The sequence below is a fragment of the Myotis myotis genome, unplaced genomic scaffold, assembly GCF_014108235.1.
Source record: "Myotis myotis isolate mMyoMyo1 unplaced genomic scaffold, mMyoMyo1.p scaffold_m19_p_11, whole genome shotgun sequence".
Taxonomy (NCBI): domain Eukaryota; kingdom Metazoa; phylum Chordata; class Mammalia; order Chiroptera; family Vespertilionidae; genus Myotis; species Myotis myotis.
The window spans coordinates 41,757,006-41,775,222 of NW_023416315.1; the positions used below are offsets into that span (position 1 = coordinate 41,757,006).

The 18,217-nt window shown below is 38.8% G+C and overlaps 1 protein-coding gene across 10 annotated transcripts in view; it reads right to left on the bottom strand.

Moving 5' to 3' along the window:
* The window catches only part of ADAM22 (ADAM metallopeptidase domain 22), a 179,938-nt gene that overhangs the window by 90,563 nt on the left and 71,158 nt on the right, over positions 1-18,217 (bottom strand). For all 10 annotated transcript variants that reach the window (XM_036328278.1, XM_036328277.1, XM_036328273.1 and 7 more), the window contains exon 4: positions 9,922-9,988. In XM_036328278.1, coding sequence (XP_036184171.1) covers positions 9,922-9,988 — 67 coding nt within the window. The remainder of the gene's footprint in view (positions 1-9,921; positions 9,989-18,217) is intronic.

Sequence of the window (18,217 nt, forward strand, 5' to 3'; positions counted from 1 at the left end):
CTTACCAGAGGACTTTTATTGATTTTAAATAGAGAAAGGGAGGGAGGGAGAGAAACAGAGAAATGTCAGTCAGTTGCCTCCCGTATGCGCCCCAGCTAGGGATAGAACTGCAACATGTTTGGTGGATTGGACAATGCCCCAACCAACTGAGCCACCCAGCTTGGGCCTTTCTAGGTTTATTGTTGTTTGGGATTTAAAATAAAGTACATATGTGAGGATATCGTGGCTCTTGCACTAGTAACGGAGAAAATTAATGAGTCTTCCTTCTGATAAAATTCACTATTTATAAATGGAAGTATTTACAAATGGGCAGCAGCTCAAACCCACAAGCCCCGAAGGACAGGTTCCCCGTGCTGGCTCCATCTGCAGTTACAGAATCATCTCTAGCTCAGAATATCCTGGAACTGAATCCCACCAGCACCCCTGAAATTCAATTCAATGATTTCTTATTAAATTACTGGAAGAGCAATCCGACTTACTTTTTTAGAAAGTCTAGGTCTTATTCCTGTAGAATCCTGAGGTTTACAAAACTAATTTATGTTGGCAGTTAGGAACTAATGAGGTAATTAAATATAGTGAAATTTAAAACCAGTTTAGCTATACCCAATAACTAAATAATTGCATATATGGGAAATATATTAATCAATAGTTTAAAATCCTTCTAGTTTACTATTCATCAGATTGACATTAAATCATGGCTAAACTGTTTTTCTGAAAGCAAACTTTAAAAGACCTTTCTTCAGGTCATCTAATTTTATTATGCTTTTTATTATGCAGTGGGAAAAGGTATCATGTCCACAGCTTTGACATCCGAACTATTCCCCTCTGGCAAAGAGAACCCGGTGAGGCACCTGCCCACCCACACCACAGCCCATGGCACCTGCACTGGAAGGTTTCCTCCTTGTGCCCAGAGGTGTGCTCTCAGTTTAGGTTCGGTGATGGGAGTCCTTCACCTAAATCTCCCGGATAGTGCAGTGAAAAGAATATAAATACAGATCTAAAATAAGGGAAAGTTGCCCTGACCGGTTTGGCTCAGTGGATAGAGAGTCGGCCTACGGACTCAAGGGTCCCGGGTTCAATTCTGGTTAAGGGCATGTACCTTGGTTGCGGGCACATCCCCAGTAGGGAGTGTGCAGGAGGCAGCCAATCGATGTTTCTCTCTCATCGATGTTTCTAACTCTCTATCCCTCTCCCCTCCTCTCTGTAAAAAATCAATAAATTTAAAAAAATAAAATAAAATAAGGGAAAGTTGCACCTGCCAGACATTCCTAGCATCGCTTCATGAACTGTTTGTGATCATTTTAATCAACTCTATTTACACATACTCAGTTAAAGAATCTGTGCTCCCTACCAGGCAAAATAGAGACCGAACCCACTTCAGGTTACAGTAAATGAAGTGTACTTCATTAAAGCTGTTTAAAAAAAGTCCCAGTTACCATGGCAGCAGGAGCCCCTCAAAGGACCAAGGAAGGGTCTTTGATTGGTAATCTTCCCATCTGCAGGCCTTCTGATGCATATCACTGAGTTTCTTTACTGGATAGAGGCCTCCCCCTCTCCACAGAACCAGAGAAAATGCCTGAAACTTCTATTTGAAATTAAGAGTGATAAAGCTAAGAGCTTAGGTAACAAGTTCTATAAATAGATCCTTTTAAAAAAATCGTTTCTAAAAGCATCTTTCCAGGCCATGTGACTTAATTACTGTCTAGGTGACAAAGTATTATTCCCTTATCCAAGAGCCTCTGGAAGAACTACTGTAGTGAGAATTCAAGATAGAAAGCACGTTTCTCAGATGTGAAGGAAAGTGGTAAATAAGAAAGGCATTTTGGCAGAGATGCTGCTGCTGAGCTGTTCTAAAACGGAAAATGGGATTTTTAAAAGCCTTTGGATAGATTACTTGGCTACAGTGTCTGTTGCTTGCATTTCATCTCAAAGATAGCCTCAAAATATAACCTAAAAGCTATTTGAAAAATACATGCAAGTCTTTACTTCAGAAGATTCATCATTGATGCAATGGTATAGATGACTCTGTTCTAATTCATGCAGCAAAATTTACTGCACACCAAGGCCTAGTTTTTCCTTTCTATGTAATCGCTTACCCTTCCTGCTTCTATAGAAAGTACCAAGATTCTATTCTGGATGGTAATGCACTTTTGAGAATCAATAAGGAAACTTGATATCCAGGATAAGCAATCTCAGATTAACCCCTTTGTTCATCGTTTCTACTGCAATAAACACATATAATGACACTGGCAGGTTAATGGCTATTTTTGTGCGCCCTGCGGCCAAAAAGGAATCAGTTCAAGCATTTACGTACTATTCAGTAATATGCAATGAACCCAAGAAAAATCTATGTCTCCTAAAAGGATATTTTCACTAAGCAAAAAAGAAGAGGTAGAAGGAAGAGAATGCAGTCACTAAACTACAGGGTGGGGGGAAAGTAGTTTACAGTTACATATGAAACAGGGTTTATTCTTGTATGATTATTTATTAATTGTATTGCTTTATATATGAACAACTGTAAACCTACTTTTGCCACACCCTGGATAACCTACATTTTAAATAAACTAAATTCTGTGACTAATGACAAACTGAGAACATTTTTTACTTAAGAAAGAAATTCACATTTTATAGTACCAAACAACTATTTGTGGGGTTTTTTTCCCCAAACAAAACATCTTAAAAGATGCCTTAAGCAACATTATTTCTTTAACACATTGGGCATCTTTTAAAGTATTCAACTGTTGAGAATTTATACCTCCTGGAGAAACCTAGAAAAGGGGACATGAGAAAACTTGAACACAATTCAAGATTACAAGCAATCTATAATAATAAAAGTGTAATATGCTAATTAGACCCGACATCTTTCCAGATGACCTCCTGGACGAAGCTAGGGCTCCCAGGTGCCAGAGGGAATCCGGTGCCAGTAGCCGGGGGAAGGAAGGCCTACTCTTGCATGAACTTCGTGCATCGGGCCCCTAGTTTTCTATGAATACTGTTCAGGCTTAAAGGAGCTACAAAGTGAGCCAGGGAGGTAGGTATATGCTGTCCTAACAGTTCACATCCTCAAAATTTTCTAAGTGACTTCTTATTGCTGTCCTCTGCTAGTATGTTTTCCCTGTCAGTTACATATTCATTGGGTTAAAAAAAAAAGACTGAGAAAGGATAAAGAAGGAATCTCTTTTTTAAGAAAGAAGAAATGACTTGGAAACCTGACTTACAAAAGTGAGTACAAAAGGAACCTAAAGACTCTGCTTGTATCACAGGCACCTCCTGGAGATGGTACCACGTTAAGCTAGAAATCGTGCATGGAGCTCCAGCCCCAGGGAAGGAAGATGGATGTGAGCAGCAGGAGAAAAACTCAAGGCTTTTTCCTTGCTTCTATATCAACTTCCTGATATACTGTTTCCAGAGTGACAGTGGCCATTTCAGTTTGCCTATAAAATATTTTAATGAAATTACCCCACTATTCCATCAGAGTAAACGGTTCCCGAGAGCCACAACCACCTCTTTCACCCTTAAGCAGACACTTTCTCCTCTGACACCTGCTCTCCAACACAGCCTCTCTGCAACGCCTTTATCCAATTCCAGGCTTCACCCTTGACCCACGGTCCTTCGCTTTCTTATCCATCTTCTTAATGCCACTGTGGGCATTATTATTACTTTGAGACAATGATGGTTGAGTACACTCAATTCAATTATGTGATGGGTAGCAACCAGTTAATTGCCAGTAAAAAGTCAATAATGTATAATGGGTGTCTCTGTACATACCCATCCTAACCATTAGGATCCTGATCCAAGGACCAGTTGGGAGTGCTCACATACAGTAGTTTAGAAATCATTTGAGCTAATAAAAAAGACACTCAGCAGCTATTACTTTAGGTTATTATAACAAGACATCATATAATTTAACCAAAAGAAATGGTTGGGGTGGGTGCGGGCTAGAAGGGATCAATTGGGGGATGAAGGAGGGCATCTGTAATACTTTCAACAATAAATAATTGAAAAATTGGAAAAGAAGACATGGTTAATGATATTGATAACTGGACATGCTCTTTCATTGGTAATGAATATGATAAATCATATCTCTACCAAGATGTCTACTTTTACTTTGACCTCCAGGAAATCTTCCCCTTCCGCCATCTATACATACAGAATTTCAAATTCCTCTCCTAGTGTTCTAAAACTCCTACTACGTTTATTTTCCTGAGATGTGAAAAATAAAACAAGCTTTGTACTGAAATGTGTCTGCACCATTTTTTCCCAAAGTAACATTACAGAAAACTTACCCAAATGCGTAACCAAATTTGTGAAAAATAGCTAAAGGTTCTTTAAGTAGACCACCATCTCAGTTTAAAGATTAAACGCTAAAGGAGTAATTATTGGTACCTCCAGAATTAATATGTATGTAATAGGTCTAAATAAAATTCATTTCAATTTTTATGGCCATCCTCTTTTGTATAACATAGAATACTAGTATATGGTAGATAACATGGTATAAGAGTCAGTGTGGGAGTTACATACCCTAGATTCAAATTGTAGCTCGACCATTCATTATATTTACTTTCAACAAGTAACCTTTCTATGCCTCAGTTTCCTGTAAAGTGGGATAATACATAGTCATTTTTATAACCACAGGTTGTTTTCAGGATTGAATATATATAAATGTGTATGCCATCATTTCATGAGCAATATATGTTAGCAGTTACTATTAGTATTATAATACTAATTAAATAGAGCTGTAGAAACTCAAATTAACCAGAATACTGGCAGCTTTCAGCTTCAACACACACACACACACACACAAACCCACCCACACACACAAACACAGAAACTAGATAATGAACAGCAAACAACATGGTTTAGACTCGTTTGTTGCTACTTATCAATTACAGTTTCTTTTATCTTAAGAATCCCAAGCCAGCCCTAACTGGTTTGGCTCAGTGGATAGAGCGTTGACTTGTGGACACAAGGGTCCCAGGTTCGATTCCGGTCAAGGGCATGTACCTTGGTTGCAGGCACATCCCCAATAGGGAGTGTGCATGAGGCAGCTGATCGATGTTTCTCTCTCATCGATGTTTCTAACTCTTTATCCCTCTCCTTTCCTCTCTGTAAAAACTCAATAAAATATATTTAAAAAATAAAAAAATAAAATGAAACATGGAAAACTAAACTACAGGGATACATGCTTGAGTGATAAAACTATGGCAAAAATAAGTTAATGGTAACCATAAAAGTCAGGGCAGTGTCTATAGTCTTACAAGAAGAGGAGACAGGGGCTTGGGTTCGGGAAGCAGCACATAGAATTACTGACCAAGCTCTAATTCCTGAACTGGATAGAGGTTATAGGGTGTTCACCTTTAGTAATTTCTGTGTCAGTGTTGTATTTTACAATAAAAAGAAGATTTAAATAAAATTGCAGTCTAAAAGAATCCCCAATGCAGCTATTATGTACTTTCATGCAGATGTTCTCATATTCATACTCACATCCTTAAAACAAATACATTGCACCTGAATTTTCACAAATAAAGATTCCATGACTCCTGAGCAGAAATATTTACTAGACTGGTTTTGAGCCATTATTTAAATCTGACTTGATAATGATGTTGATTTTAATTTGCAACCTCAAGATAAATATGACTTTGTGCCTACTGACAAAAAAGTTCTTTCTTAGAGTTTTGCTTTGATCTCTTAGATCCTTTCATTCACTTCAGTCCCAAGAGAAAAGCCGGTTAAAAAATTCATACAGCTCTTACAGAAGGTGTTATGGGCTGAATTGCATTCCCCTAGAAGTCATATATTGACATCCTAACCTCCAGTACATCAGACTGTAAACATATCTGAACATAGTCTTTAAAGAAGCAACTAGGTTAAAATGAGGTCATTTGGGTGGGCCCTAATCCAGTATGACTGGTTTCCTTCGAAGAAGAAGAAGAAATTAGGGCACAGATATGCAAGAGGGAAGACCATGTGAAAACACAGGGAGAAGACAGCAAAGGAGAGAAGAAACCAACCCTGTTGACACTTTGATCTTGGACTTCTAGCCTTCAGAATTGTGAGAAAATAAATTTCTGTTTAAGCCACCCTGTTTGAGGCACTTGGTTATGGCAGCCCTAGCAAACTACTACAGAGGGTAAGAGAAAAGTTAAAACAAAACAATAAAAAATCCTACAATTTTACAAATTTTTTATTCATAATGTCTAGTGAAAAGAAAAGCTTAAGAAAATTGAGTCATTAGTAAAGAAAGAACTAAGAGATTCCATGTAAAAAGCTAAGCACAAAGGGCTACTGACTTTGAATTGATGGGCAGTATTCAGCACTTTCAATGTAGTTCCTGGAGCCCTGGTCAGTGTGTCTCAGTGGTCAGATCATCAGCCTGCCCACCAAAGGGTCCTGGGTTCCTTTCTTGGTCAAAGGCACGTACCTGGGTTGCAGGTTCCAAGCACATACAGGAGGCAGCCAATCAATATGTCTCTCTCACATCAAAATCTCTTTCTCTCCCCCTCCCTCCCTCCCTTCCACTATCTCTAAAAATCAATGGGAAAAAGATCATACTTGGGTGAAGATTAATTACAACAACAAAAAAGTGGTTCCTGGAAAAAACACAGAGGAGAGTTTTGAGTTTTGAGTTAAATTCTCTAATTCATTTTTTAAATGAACTGGAAACAAATAGAATGATGGGTGAGATCAAAATGGTTTTCTTAAAGGGAGTAATGTCCTCTGGCCAAAGTACTGAAATGAACTTTGGATTATCATTTCCCTGGTTTGATACGGTTAGGGGTTAGATTAGACAAACTATCAACCAAGAAAATGCAATTCCCAAAGACTGTGGGGTAAAGTCAATGCTCTGGGTGTTATATATACCCACGGAGCCTAATGAGCTCAGAGCAAAGTAAGCTTGGTTGATTAAGTACAAGTTCCCTGAAAAGGGATATTACTGTAGAGACCATAGATAGCTGTTTGCTGGATCTGCCCTCCCTGCTCCTGTTTGCATTTCAGCATTCCACTGACAGACATAAATAGAAACAGAGAGTGAATTGCCTGTTTCCTTTCGTCTTTAATTTAACAAAGAAATAAGATATCCTGTGCATTCTGAAAAACATCATACAAAATTGAGAAGCGAAGCTAAATAAATGGGGATGAGAATAAAAGGAGCCCAGAGAGTCTAAATCTAGGGAATTATTTTTCCGACAATAGCCAAATGGCTCCATTCTCCTGTGTCATAACTAGAAGAAGCCTGGCATCCTTTCTGAAGTAAGGCAGATATAAATCAATCAACCTTCCAATTAGTTAACCTTAAGTTTAGAATAACTTTCAGAGGGACTGGCATAATTATTATATCTAGGTAACTTGTAAACATTAACAGACTTTGTTTTAAGTCTTTATCTGTCAGAGATGTACAGATATATAAAAATGTATTTGTTGGAGAAATGCCCCAATGTCTGGAATGTGCTTTTAAATACAACACACACACACACACACACACACACACACACACACACACACACACATACCATATACACACACACACAAGTAGAGATATAAAAGACTGTCAAAATGTTTATAATTGTTGACACTGGAAAATGGGTATGTGGGAGTTCATTATAGTATTCCTTTCACTGCTATATATGTTTGAAAATTTCCACAATAAAAAGTTTTCCTCCATTTAGTTAACATATCATTAAAAAATCCAATCTGTTTCATGTCATCACTTGAAGAGAACAATGTAATTTATTTTAGTTATTTACTTATAGAGTTTAATTTAAATAAAAAAGTTTTATGACAGTAATATATTTAAATTGAAAAGCATAGAATATAGGCTTCGAGAGAAAATAACTTGGGGAAATATTTACAATATTAGAGGCCTAATGCACAAAATTAGTGCAAGGGGCTTGGCCCTTGTGGCCCCAGCTGCCTCTTGACCCCGCCCCAGCCCCCTGGTCATTCAGGAAGTTCATCTGGAAGGTCATTCAGCTGTCCAGTCTAATGAGCATATTAGCTCTTTATTATATAGGATGATATAATGTTTATTTCTTAAAAGTAAGATACAGCCCTAACCAGTTTGGCTCAGTGGATAGAGCGTCAGCCTGCGGACTGAAGGGTCCCGGGTTCGATTCCAGTCAAGGGCATGCACCTTTGTTGCGGGCACATCCCCAGTAGGGGGTGTGCAGGAGGCAGCTGATCGATGTTTCTCTCTCATCGATGTTTCTAACTCTCAATCCCTCTCCCTTCCTCTTTGTAAAAAACCAATAAAATATATTTTTTTAAAAAGTAAGATATAATGTTGTATATATGTTTATGTATACTTATATATAAAAATATAAGTATGATCAACCGAAGGACTTGTATGCATGCATATAAGCATAACCAATGGACATAAGACACTGGGGGGTAGGGGAGGCCAGGGGATTATCAAGGGCGGGGGGGGGGGGAAGGGACACATATGTAATACCTTTTGTAATACTTTAAACAATAAAACAATAAAAAATAAAAGATACTATGGTTCAAATAATGGGCTCAAGGCTATATCACACTAATGCTAAATAGAAAAAAATCATTAGCATTCCTGAAATAAATGTTATATAAATTTAAAATATATATATATATAAGTATGTGCCTAGAACAAAACAACGCTAAAAGGAAATACACCAAAATGAAAACAAAATTTACCTCAGTAAAATTTAAGGGTGATTTTTTTTTCTTTTTTGATATAGTTATCTCTACTTACAAGTTTTCTAAAATGAGTATGCATCAAATATAATCAGAAAAAGAAAGCAAATATATATAAATAGCAATAGAATTATGACAAGGCAGAATAGGTAGTCTGAATACTGTTCAAAAGAAAATAGACAATTAACTAAAACTTGCTACACTAAACATTGAGCCTAAAGCAAGCCTTTCGTGGAGTTCAGTCTCATATGCCCTAAGATTCATCAGTGTACTAGAAGAAAACAATATACATTCTTACGCCTATAATTGGAGAAGGCTTTTTATTTGTGTGGAATCTTTTCAGAACTTACATGACAAGAACTAGGATCTTGAGATTACTGTTTTCAGAGTTTTAAAATTCCCTGGGACTTCCCATTAGATCTAATAAGTTCATCATTTTATCAGGGAAAGTCATTCCCAACAAAATAAAAAGCTATGTATACCCTGACTCAAGATTTCACCTCTTGGTTCTCAGTGCTAACCTTAAAAGCAAATTTCAGAAATTATTTTCTTTGATATAATTAAAAAAGAACCTCTTGCAGCAATATTAATTCTATAAAACATACCTCCAATGACTCCTACAGTGTACTTACAATTCTTTTTCTAATAACTAAAGGTTTTATTTTATTTTCAAAAGTAATTGGTAATATACTTTCTTGCTAAAATTTTTTTTTTAAGATTTTTAATTTAGCCCTAACCGGTTTGGCTCAGTGGATAGAGCATCAGCCTGTGGACTAAAGGGTCCCGGGTTCGATTCCGGTCAAGGGCATGTACCTTGGTTGCGGGCACATCCCCAGTAGGGGGTGTGCAGGAGGCGGCTGATCGATGTTTCTCTCTCATCGATGTTTCTAACTCTCTATCCCTCTCCCTTCCTCTCTATAAAAAAAATCAATAAAAATATATATTTAAAAAAAAAAGATTTTTAATTTAATTTCAGAGAGAGAGGATGAGAGAGAGAGAGAAACAGCCATTGGCTTCCTCCTGCAGGTCCCCAACTAGGATTGAGCCCAAAACCTGGGCAAGTGCCCTGACCACCAATCAACCAACAACCTTTCTGTGCATGGGATAACACCCATGCCAGGGCTTGATAAAATTCTTTGTTATAAAACCCCCCAAACGGTACATTAGATGTATCACTGAAAGTATTAAAATGGTAATCAGTATTCAAAAGATTCTGAAAAAAATCTTCCCGAGAGGGAGAAAAATTTTACTTACTTTAACTTCCACCGTCTTCCCTCCATGTTCAATGTGTCTCTCTATGTATTCAGAGGACAGCAAATCACTGCAATAACAAAATAAAGGATGGTTAAAGAGGACTAGAAAATGTAACGCATTTGAAAATCAAGTTTACCCATACCAGCTTTAATGATTCATTAACTCCGACTTTAAAACAAAAATAAAGCTTTATAGGACTCTCTCTCTCTCTCTCTCTCTCTCTCTCTCTCTCTCTCTCTCTCTCTCTCACACACACACACACACACACACACACACACACACACACACACCAGCCTAGTACTTCTAAAGGGTTATTGGTTGAACTGACTATACCACTGTCACCCCCTTGCTTAGCAGAGCTGATTCCACTGATCTTGTTGAGGAATTCTGGGAAACTACCGGAAGCACACCATTATTATAAAGACATCTTCTTCCCTTTTTGCTTTAGCTTTTTATCAAACAGTTTTAACTTGCTACCATCCCTCACCATCTCTTTATGTGTTGTGTGTGATATTTTATCTGACAAAACATTAGTTTCCATCACAAAAATAAAAAGGGGGCAAAGAATGCTAAAAGAAATGTAAAGAAATATAGCATTAGCAATAAAATAATTCTATTCTGAAATCTACTAAACAACAAACTTCTCATAGAATTTTAAACTATTTGCATCATCTTAAATGCACTTCTCTTTAATTCCATGTATGTGGAAAAAATGTCCCACATACTTTAATGGAAGTACCTCAAGACACAATTTACACAAAAAGTATTGAAGTCTGTTATTTTTAAAGCACTAAAATAAAATTAACATTAATAGAAATAATACAAGAAGCTATAAATTTCTGTGGACCCTGGGACTGTAGATACCTACTAAGAAAGGCTCCTGGTGGCAAACAGAGCTCAAATTTAAAAGCAGAGCCTTGCAGCCATGTCTAAAAACAGGGCTCTCTCATTCAAACCGCACTGAACAGCCTGCCTGCACTGTGTTCCTGCCATCTGAGCCAGGCCTTATAAAGCAGTTCCTGGAATCCTATTTCAACCAATAAGACTGAGGCGTCCCTGCTCCAAACGGAACCATAAGGCTATATCCTTATTAGCATCTTCACCAACCTATCAGAGTGGCTCCATGCTGATCGGTCCAGACAGTGCCTTTTGGACCAATCAAAGTGTGAGGATTTGGAGTCCTCATTTGCATGAGGACAGACTAATCAGAGACGGGGGCAGGGACTTCTCTCTATATAAGTCAGCACCTCTCTGGCTCGGGCAGAGCACTTTCCCTTCTCACCAAAGACTGAAAACTGGAGTTGAAACACCTAAGACAAAGCACCAGAGACTTCTCACCAGACCAGAACGGAACAGAGCAACTGGAGCAGAGCAGGCAGAGCAGAAGTGTCTAGCCAAAGAGGGGCCTTGTCTGAGGACCACCTCGCCCCAGGGCTGCCTCACCCCAGCGCCTGTCTCACAGCCCTGCTGTTCCACAGCTGTGCTGTTTCATAATTGAGCTGTTTGCACTGAATAAAGTTTCTTTTTTCACCACATCCCAAACTGGGGATCCCTGCTGGTGTTGAATTGATGCCAACCATCAGTTGATATTCTAAATCTACTCTATGAATAAACATTCAGCCAATTAAGAAAACCTTTTTCACAGTGTTCTGAAGGTCACCAAGCCAAAATTGTCCCAATTATAAAATAAAATAAAAAGTGCATTTCTGAGCGCACAGTCCTCCCATGGTAAGCACCATAGTTACAGTTGCTTGAAATGTAAACAAACAGATCAAATGAGAGTCATATTAACATAGGCACCATAATCAGTTTCTACAATGTCTGATGCTTCCATTACCATTTGGGGAAAATATCATTATTGTCTAAGCCCTTGTTTCATTTGTCTTTGGAATACATTTTCCTATTGATTTTTTAAGGAGGAACCAGCAAGGATGCTCTAAGCTGCAAGTTGCAGAAAACACAACTACACATGGCTCAAACAATCAGGACATTTATTTCTTATTAGAAATTTCAGGACTGGTGTAATGTGAATTTGCTTTAGCAAATCTTCAAGTCTGTTAAATGAATAAATTTGAAGTTTATAATAATGTAGGCAAACACTCTTAAGATACTTAAATATAGATAAGTAGCTAGTAAGCAAAATTTCGTTAGACGTGGGTAAATTGCATTGGCTGTATAAAGTATAGGTAAGAAAATCATGTATGTTTTACACATGGATAGAAAGATATTTAATATTCATGATGCACCTGGTTAATAAATGTTTATGATATAATAAATATACAAAAGACACTAAATAGCCAGGATACAAATTCAACCACCTATTGGTGACATCCAGGGCTCAGGATTCCTCAACTTCCACGCTAATGTCATTTTGGGTCAGATAATTCTTTGTCTTGGGAGCACCTTGTGCCCTGCACTAGTCTGCATTCCCACCAACAGCACACAAAGGTTGCCTTTTCTCCACACCCTGGCCAACACTTGTTTGTTGATTTGTTGATAGTAGCTATTCTGACAGGTATGAGGTGATATATCATTGTGGTTTTAAGATACATCTCTCTGATGATTAGTGATGTTGAGCATATTTACATATGTCTATTGGCCATCAGTAGGTCCTCTTTGGAGAAGTGTCTATTCAGATCTTTTGCCCAATTTTAACTGGATTATTTGTCTTCCTGATGTTGAGCTGTATAAGATCTTTATATATTTTGGAAAGTAACCCCTTATCAGATGTATCATTGGAAAATATGTTCTTCCATTCAGTGGGTTCCCTTTGTATTTTTTTTTAGATCGTTTATTTTGCTGTGCAGAAGCTTTTTAGTTTGATATAGTCCCATATGTTTATTTTTTTAGGATAGGTGTTATTTCTTCTTTGAATGTTTGGTAAAATTTGCCTATGAAGCCATGGGGTCCAGGACTGTTTGTTTGATGGGAGTTCTTTTTTGTTACTGTCTCGATTTCATTAGTTGTTATCTATTCAGGGTTTCTGATTCTTCCTGATGCAGTTTTGGAAAATTGCATGTTTCTAGGAATTTTTCCATGTCTCCCAAGTTGTCCAATTTGTTGGCATATAGCTGTTCATAGTGATTTCTTATAATACTTTGTATTTCCGTGATATCACTTGTTACTTCTTCTCTTTCATTTCTGATTTTACTTATTTGGGTTCTCTCTCTTTTTTTTCTTGATGAGGCTGCTTAAATAATTGTAAATCTCATTTGTATTTTCAAAGAACCAGCTCTTGGTTTCATTGATCTTTTGTACTGCTTTTTTAGTTTCTATGCCATTTATTCTTTGAAACAAAATCATTTTAAAAAAAGGCAAAATACCTCTCAACAACATGCTCACATATTCAATTCCTAGGAAGATGTGAGCATATAAAGGGCACTTGATCCCATGGCACTTCAATTCTTATTATGAAAACAAGAAAATATAAGGAACAGATCTGAAGGCAATGTATTATTGAGAGCCTCAGTAAATGGAACTGACAGTAGGCACATAGAATGCACAAAAAGAAAAGATCTCTGAGAATTAGAAGAGTCAGGTCAGGGTTCATGAAGGCTGTAAGACTTCATTCTTAGAAGGTGAATAGAATGGAGAGGCAGAGAAGGACATTTCAAATGAGAGGAATAACAAAAGCAGACTTGTAGCAGAGGAAACACTACAAGTGACTCCCAGAGGTAGTGAAAAGATGAGCCTATTTAGAGCTGAGGGTTCAAGTTGCAGAAATAGTACTAACAGCTAGTATGTGTGGAGGCCTGTGTGCCAGGCACTGTGCTAGGTGCTTTAAATGCATTAGTAGCTCACTAAAGTATACAGACAACTGTTGAGGTAGGTATACATATGATCCCCTTTGGTAGGCAAGGAAACGGAAGTGTGGAAAGGTCAAGTGGGAAGCCCAGCTGGTCAATGATAGCACCAGATTCATTCCCAGGTAGGTCTCCTTCCTAAGTCCATGATTTGAACAACCACATCTCTCTTTTAACAGAAAAGCATAAAAAGAGACTGCTGGGGATTTTATCATAGCCAATGTACATGAAAGGACTATTCAAGATGAAAGTCCTATTAAAAATAACCTAACTGCAGTAGGTAGAGATGATTAGCAAAGAAGATTCATTATAAAAGTGTCTCTATTACATGAGTTAGAATGAATTTCTCCAACTTAGGAGAGATTTGTGAAAAATGCCACATATTCATCTATCTGTGTGCTGTCATTATAAGAAATCTAATAGAGTAGATAACATGGAAATTTATCAGCACTTTAAAAAAGCCATCATTATCATCATAATCACAGATGATATGTAAACCTATTACCCCTAATCCAAAAAGGAATTGCTTCTATGTTTATTTCAAATTACTTTCTTCAAATAATGGAATTAGCAACAGTTTAAGAATTAAACTGCAGTTTAATATCTGAGAGTTATAAAGGGCAACAATATGACTACAATTTTGCAAAGCATTTAAAATATTTACTTTTTAATAGACTGCATATTGTTTAGCTTCCCTATTTTAATTTCAAAAAGAAATACTTCTCCTTGGATTTAATGCAAGCCATATTGTAGCAACAAGAGCAGTATATTTGATTTCTATAATGTACATGCATAAAAATAGATGAATAGAAGTATCTCTGATGCTGGTGATGGAAATTATTTTCCCTGGGCTCTCTTGTACTTCTAAATGGTATGCATACAGATGGAAAACTCTCCACAATTTCCATCCACATATGGACATGTGTGGATATGCATGGATGGAGTTGAAATGCTCTTCTTAAAAGTATTTTGCTTATACCTTTATTCAACGTTTTCACTGATTCAAATAGGAAACAAATGTATATTTCTAAGTGTATGTTTTTAATAATATGGAATGCTATAAACTATACCATGAAAAGTAGCTAATATCCATGTTTCAGATAAGAAATGGCTCTGTTGTTGGAAATTGCAGATTTGAAATACAGTGTACACAGCTACCATCAAGCATTCAGAGGAGAAAAACACAGGTCAGCTACTTGAAAAGTGACCTTTGTGTAGAGAAGTGAATGCCATCCACCTTCTTGCTACTGGTAGCAACAAATTTCTCCTTCCACGGCTGTGGAATAGGCTATTAATATCCTCAAAACTAGATCTGGTTCACCCAGGAAATAGGGGGGAAAAAAAACATTGATGAATGAAGAAGATAATTAGGGCCTAAAACACATCAGACACTTTGAGATTGGGTTAGAAACACATTTCAGAGGCACTCAAGAATAAGACATTATCCTGTGGATTTATGTCTATCACCAAAGCTCCCTTAATGGAGGCAAAATGTCAGCCTGACCGGAACAAGTTCAAGAAAGACTTGAATTAGATGAATACAATTACTGACGGAGCCATGAATCTTTTCTTTTTTTCTAAGAGAAATGCTAAGTCAATCAAGAGAAATGAAGACTGAGTGTATATGTGGGTAGAGATAAGCACATTAATTTCCAATTCCATTTTAAACTCCCTCAGATCAAGTACAAAGCTAGAGGGTCTAAAACACAGTAATCTATGAATATATGTATAAAGAATGTTCTCATATGATGGTCTTGGTTCCAAATTAAACACACAAAACAGCTGTCTTCAAGAGTCAGTATTTAATTTCAAATCAGCTAAATACCATATCAACATAAACCACTGATTTGAAAATAAAACCAAAGTTTACTTCTTCCTTTTTTTTCCTACAAAATGTTCTAGCTTATATAACGTATTTGTAAAAATCATGTAAATTTTTAAATCTCAGCCTCTGTAAAATAGGATAAGACTGAGTATATATCTTTCTTACATCTTACGGAATAAATAGCCTAAAATTAGTAATGGGCTCTGCTTTATGCAAAATGTATGAAAAATAGTGACTTCCCTAAAGAGATACTTTTTTAAGGAGATACCTTCTTTTGAGATTGGAAAAAATGGTTTAGACAACAGAGAAAAGAATACAAAATAGATATGACTCAAAGAAAAGCTTTACCATCAGTTTTGACATGCCAGCAGAATGCAATTAACAAACCTCTTTATTTACATAGAAACAGATGCTATTTATAAATACACTTTAGAAAACCAGAGTAGGAACACTGTTTTCTTTATTCAAATAAGAATCTACATTTTTTCTTTTCTTAACAGATTTCTTCCTAAGAAAAATAACATTTCAACTGTGATTTTGCTCACACACATACACACAAAGCAACTTAGAAGAAATGCTGTTCCTCCAAAGGTCAGAGGGGGAAATAGGATGAAAGCCATCATTTGATTATTCACCAGAGGCAATTATCCTTATCTGGGATGGCAGCTGAAGAAAGTCACCTCACATTGCACCTTACCTGGACTAGCTTAGGGGGGTGGGAAACCACCATGTATAATTGTATAGAATTTTATAACAAAGAATAAAGGCAAAGAGTACTCGCTTGTATCTCTCAATAAAAACCTAGCAGTTCTCAAAATAACCTTAAATTTCCCATTGAAGTATGGTTTCATTGTGGGAATTGCTTACCAAAAAGCATCAAAGACAGATTTAAGATGCAATTAGTGGAGTGGAATGCAGATGAGTACATAGTAAAACATTTTCTAGGTGTTTTTATATATATATATATATATATATATATATATATATATATATATATATATATATATATATATTCCTATCTAATAAAAGAGAAACATGGTAATTGGCGTACGACCGCTACCCTTCCCATTGGCTAATCAGCGAGATATGCAAATTAACTGTCAGCCAAGATGGCGGCCGGCAGCCAGGCAGCTTGAAACTAACATGAGGCTTGCTTGCTTCAGTGACGGAGGACTGCAACGTTCCCCACCTGCCTTGCCGGCCTCTGAGCCTGCAGTTTCAAACATTGTGACAAATATAGACACTAAACAAAACCCCAGAAACCAGCTTTCAGCCGGCTGGGATCTCAGAGCTGGAGTTGATACAGAGTTTCAATTATAGAACCGAAACAAACCAGATACCTGCTTTCAGGAGCGGAGGCCTAAGAGCTGGAGCCTCAGAGCTAAAGCAGGCCCAGAATAAAAAAAAAAAAAGAAAGAAGAAGAAGCAGTTGGGAGCTTCAGTCCCAGCCTGAAAACAGCCCTCAGCCCCTCACCCAGACTGGCCAGGCACCCCAGTGGGGACCCCCACCCTGAAGGGTGTGTGACCAGCTGCAAACAGCCATCATCCCCTCATCCAGGCTGGCCAGGCACCCCAGTGGGGACCCCCACCCTGATCCAGGACACCCTTCAGGGAAAACCAGCCAGCCCCCACCCATGCACCAGGCCTCTATTCTATATAGTAAAAGGGTAATATGCCTCCCAGCACCAGGATCAGCGGAGCTGAGAGGCCTCCCGGCACCCAGATCAGCGTGACAGGGGGCAGCGCGCAGACCCCCTGATCACCCTGCGGCTTTGTGTGTGACAGGGGGTGGGGCCACAACCTCCCTATCTGCCCTGCTCTGTTCATGACAGGGGAAGGCATCCCAACCCCCTGATCGGCCCTGCTCTGTGCCTGATAGGGGGGAGCTCCCCAACCCCCTGATCACCCTGCGGCTCTGTGTGACACAAGGTGCGGCGCCCCAACAGCCCCCCCCCCCCACAGGCCCTGCTCTGTGTGTGATGAGGTAGAGCCATAACCTCCCCATTGGCCCTGCCCTGAGTGTGACAGTGGCGGCGCCCCAACCCCCTGATCCGCCCTGCTCTGTGTGTGACAGGGGGCGGTGCGCCAACTCCCCTATCGGCCCTACTCTGTGAGTGACAGGGGGGAGCTCCCCAACCCCCTGATCGACCCTGCTCTGTGCGTGACAGGGTACGGAGCCCCAACCCCCCTGATGGGCCCTGCTCTGTGCGTGACAGGGGGCAGTGCCCCAACCCCCTGATCGGCCCTGCTCTGTGCGTGACAGGGGGTGGCGCCACAACCTCTCCATCGACCCTGCCTTGAGTGTGACAGGGGGCGGTGCCCCAACCCCCTAATCGGCCCTATCCTGAGCATGACTGAGGGTGCCATCGCAACCTCCCAATCCTCCCTGCTCTGTGCATGACAGGGGGCAGTGCCACAACTTCCCAATCGGCCCTGCTCTGAGCCCGACCAGGGGCTGCACCTAGGGATTGTGCCTGCCCTCTGCCACCTGGGAGCAGGCCTAAGCCAGCAGGTCGTTATCTCCCGAGGGGTCCCAGACTGCGAGAGGGCACAGGCCGGGCTGAGGGACCCCCTCCTCCCCCCCGAGTGCACAAATTTTTGTGCACCGGGCCTCTAGTATATATATATGTATATATATATATATATATATATCGATATATAGAATTAG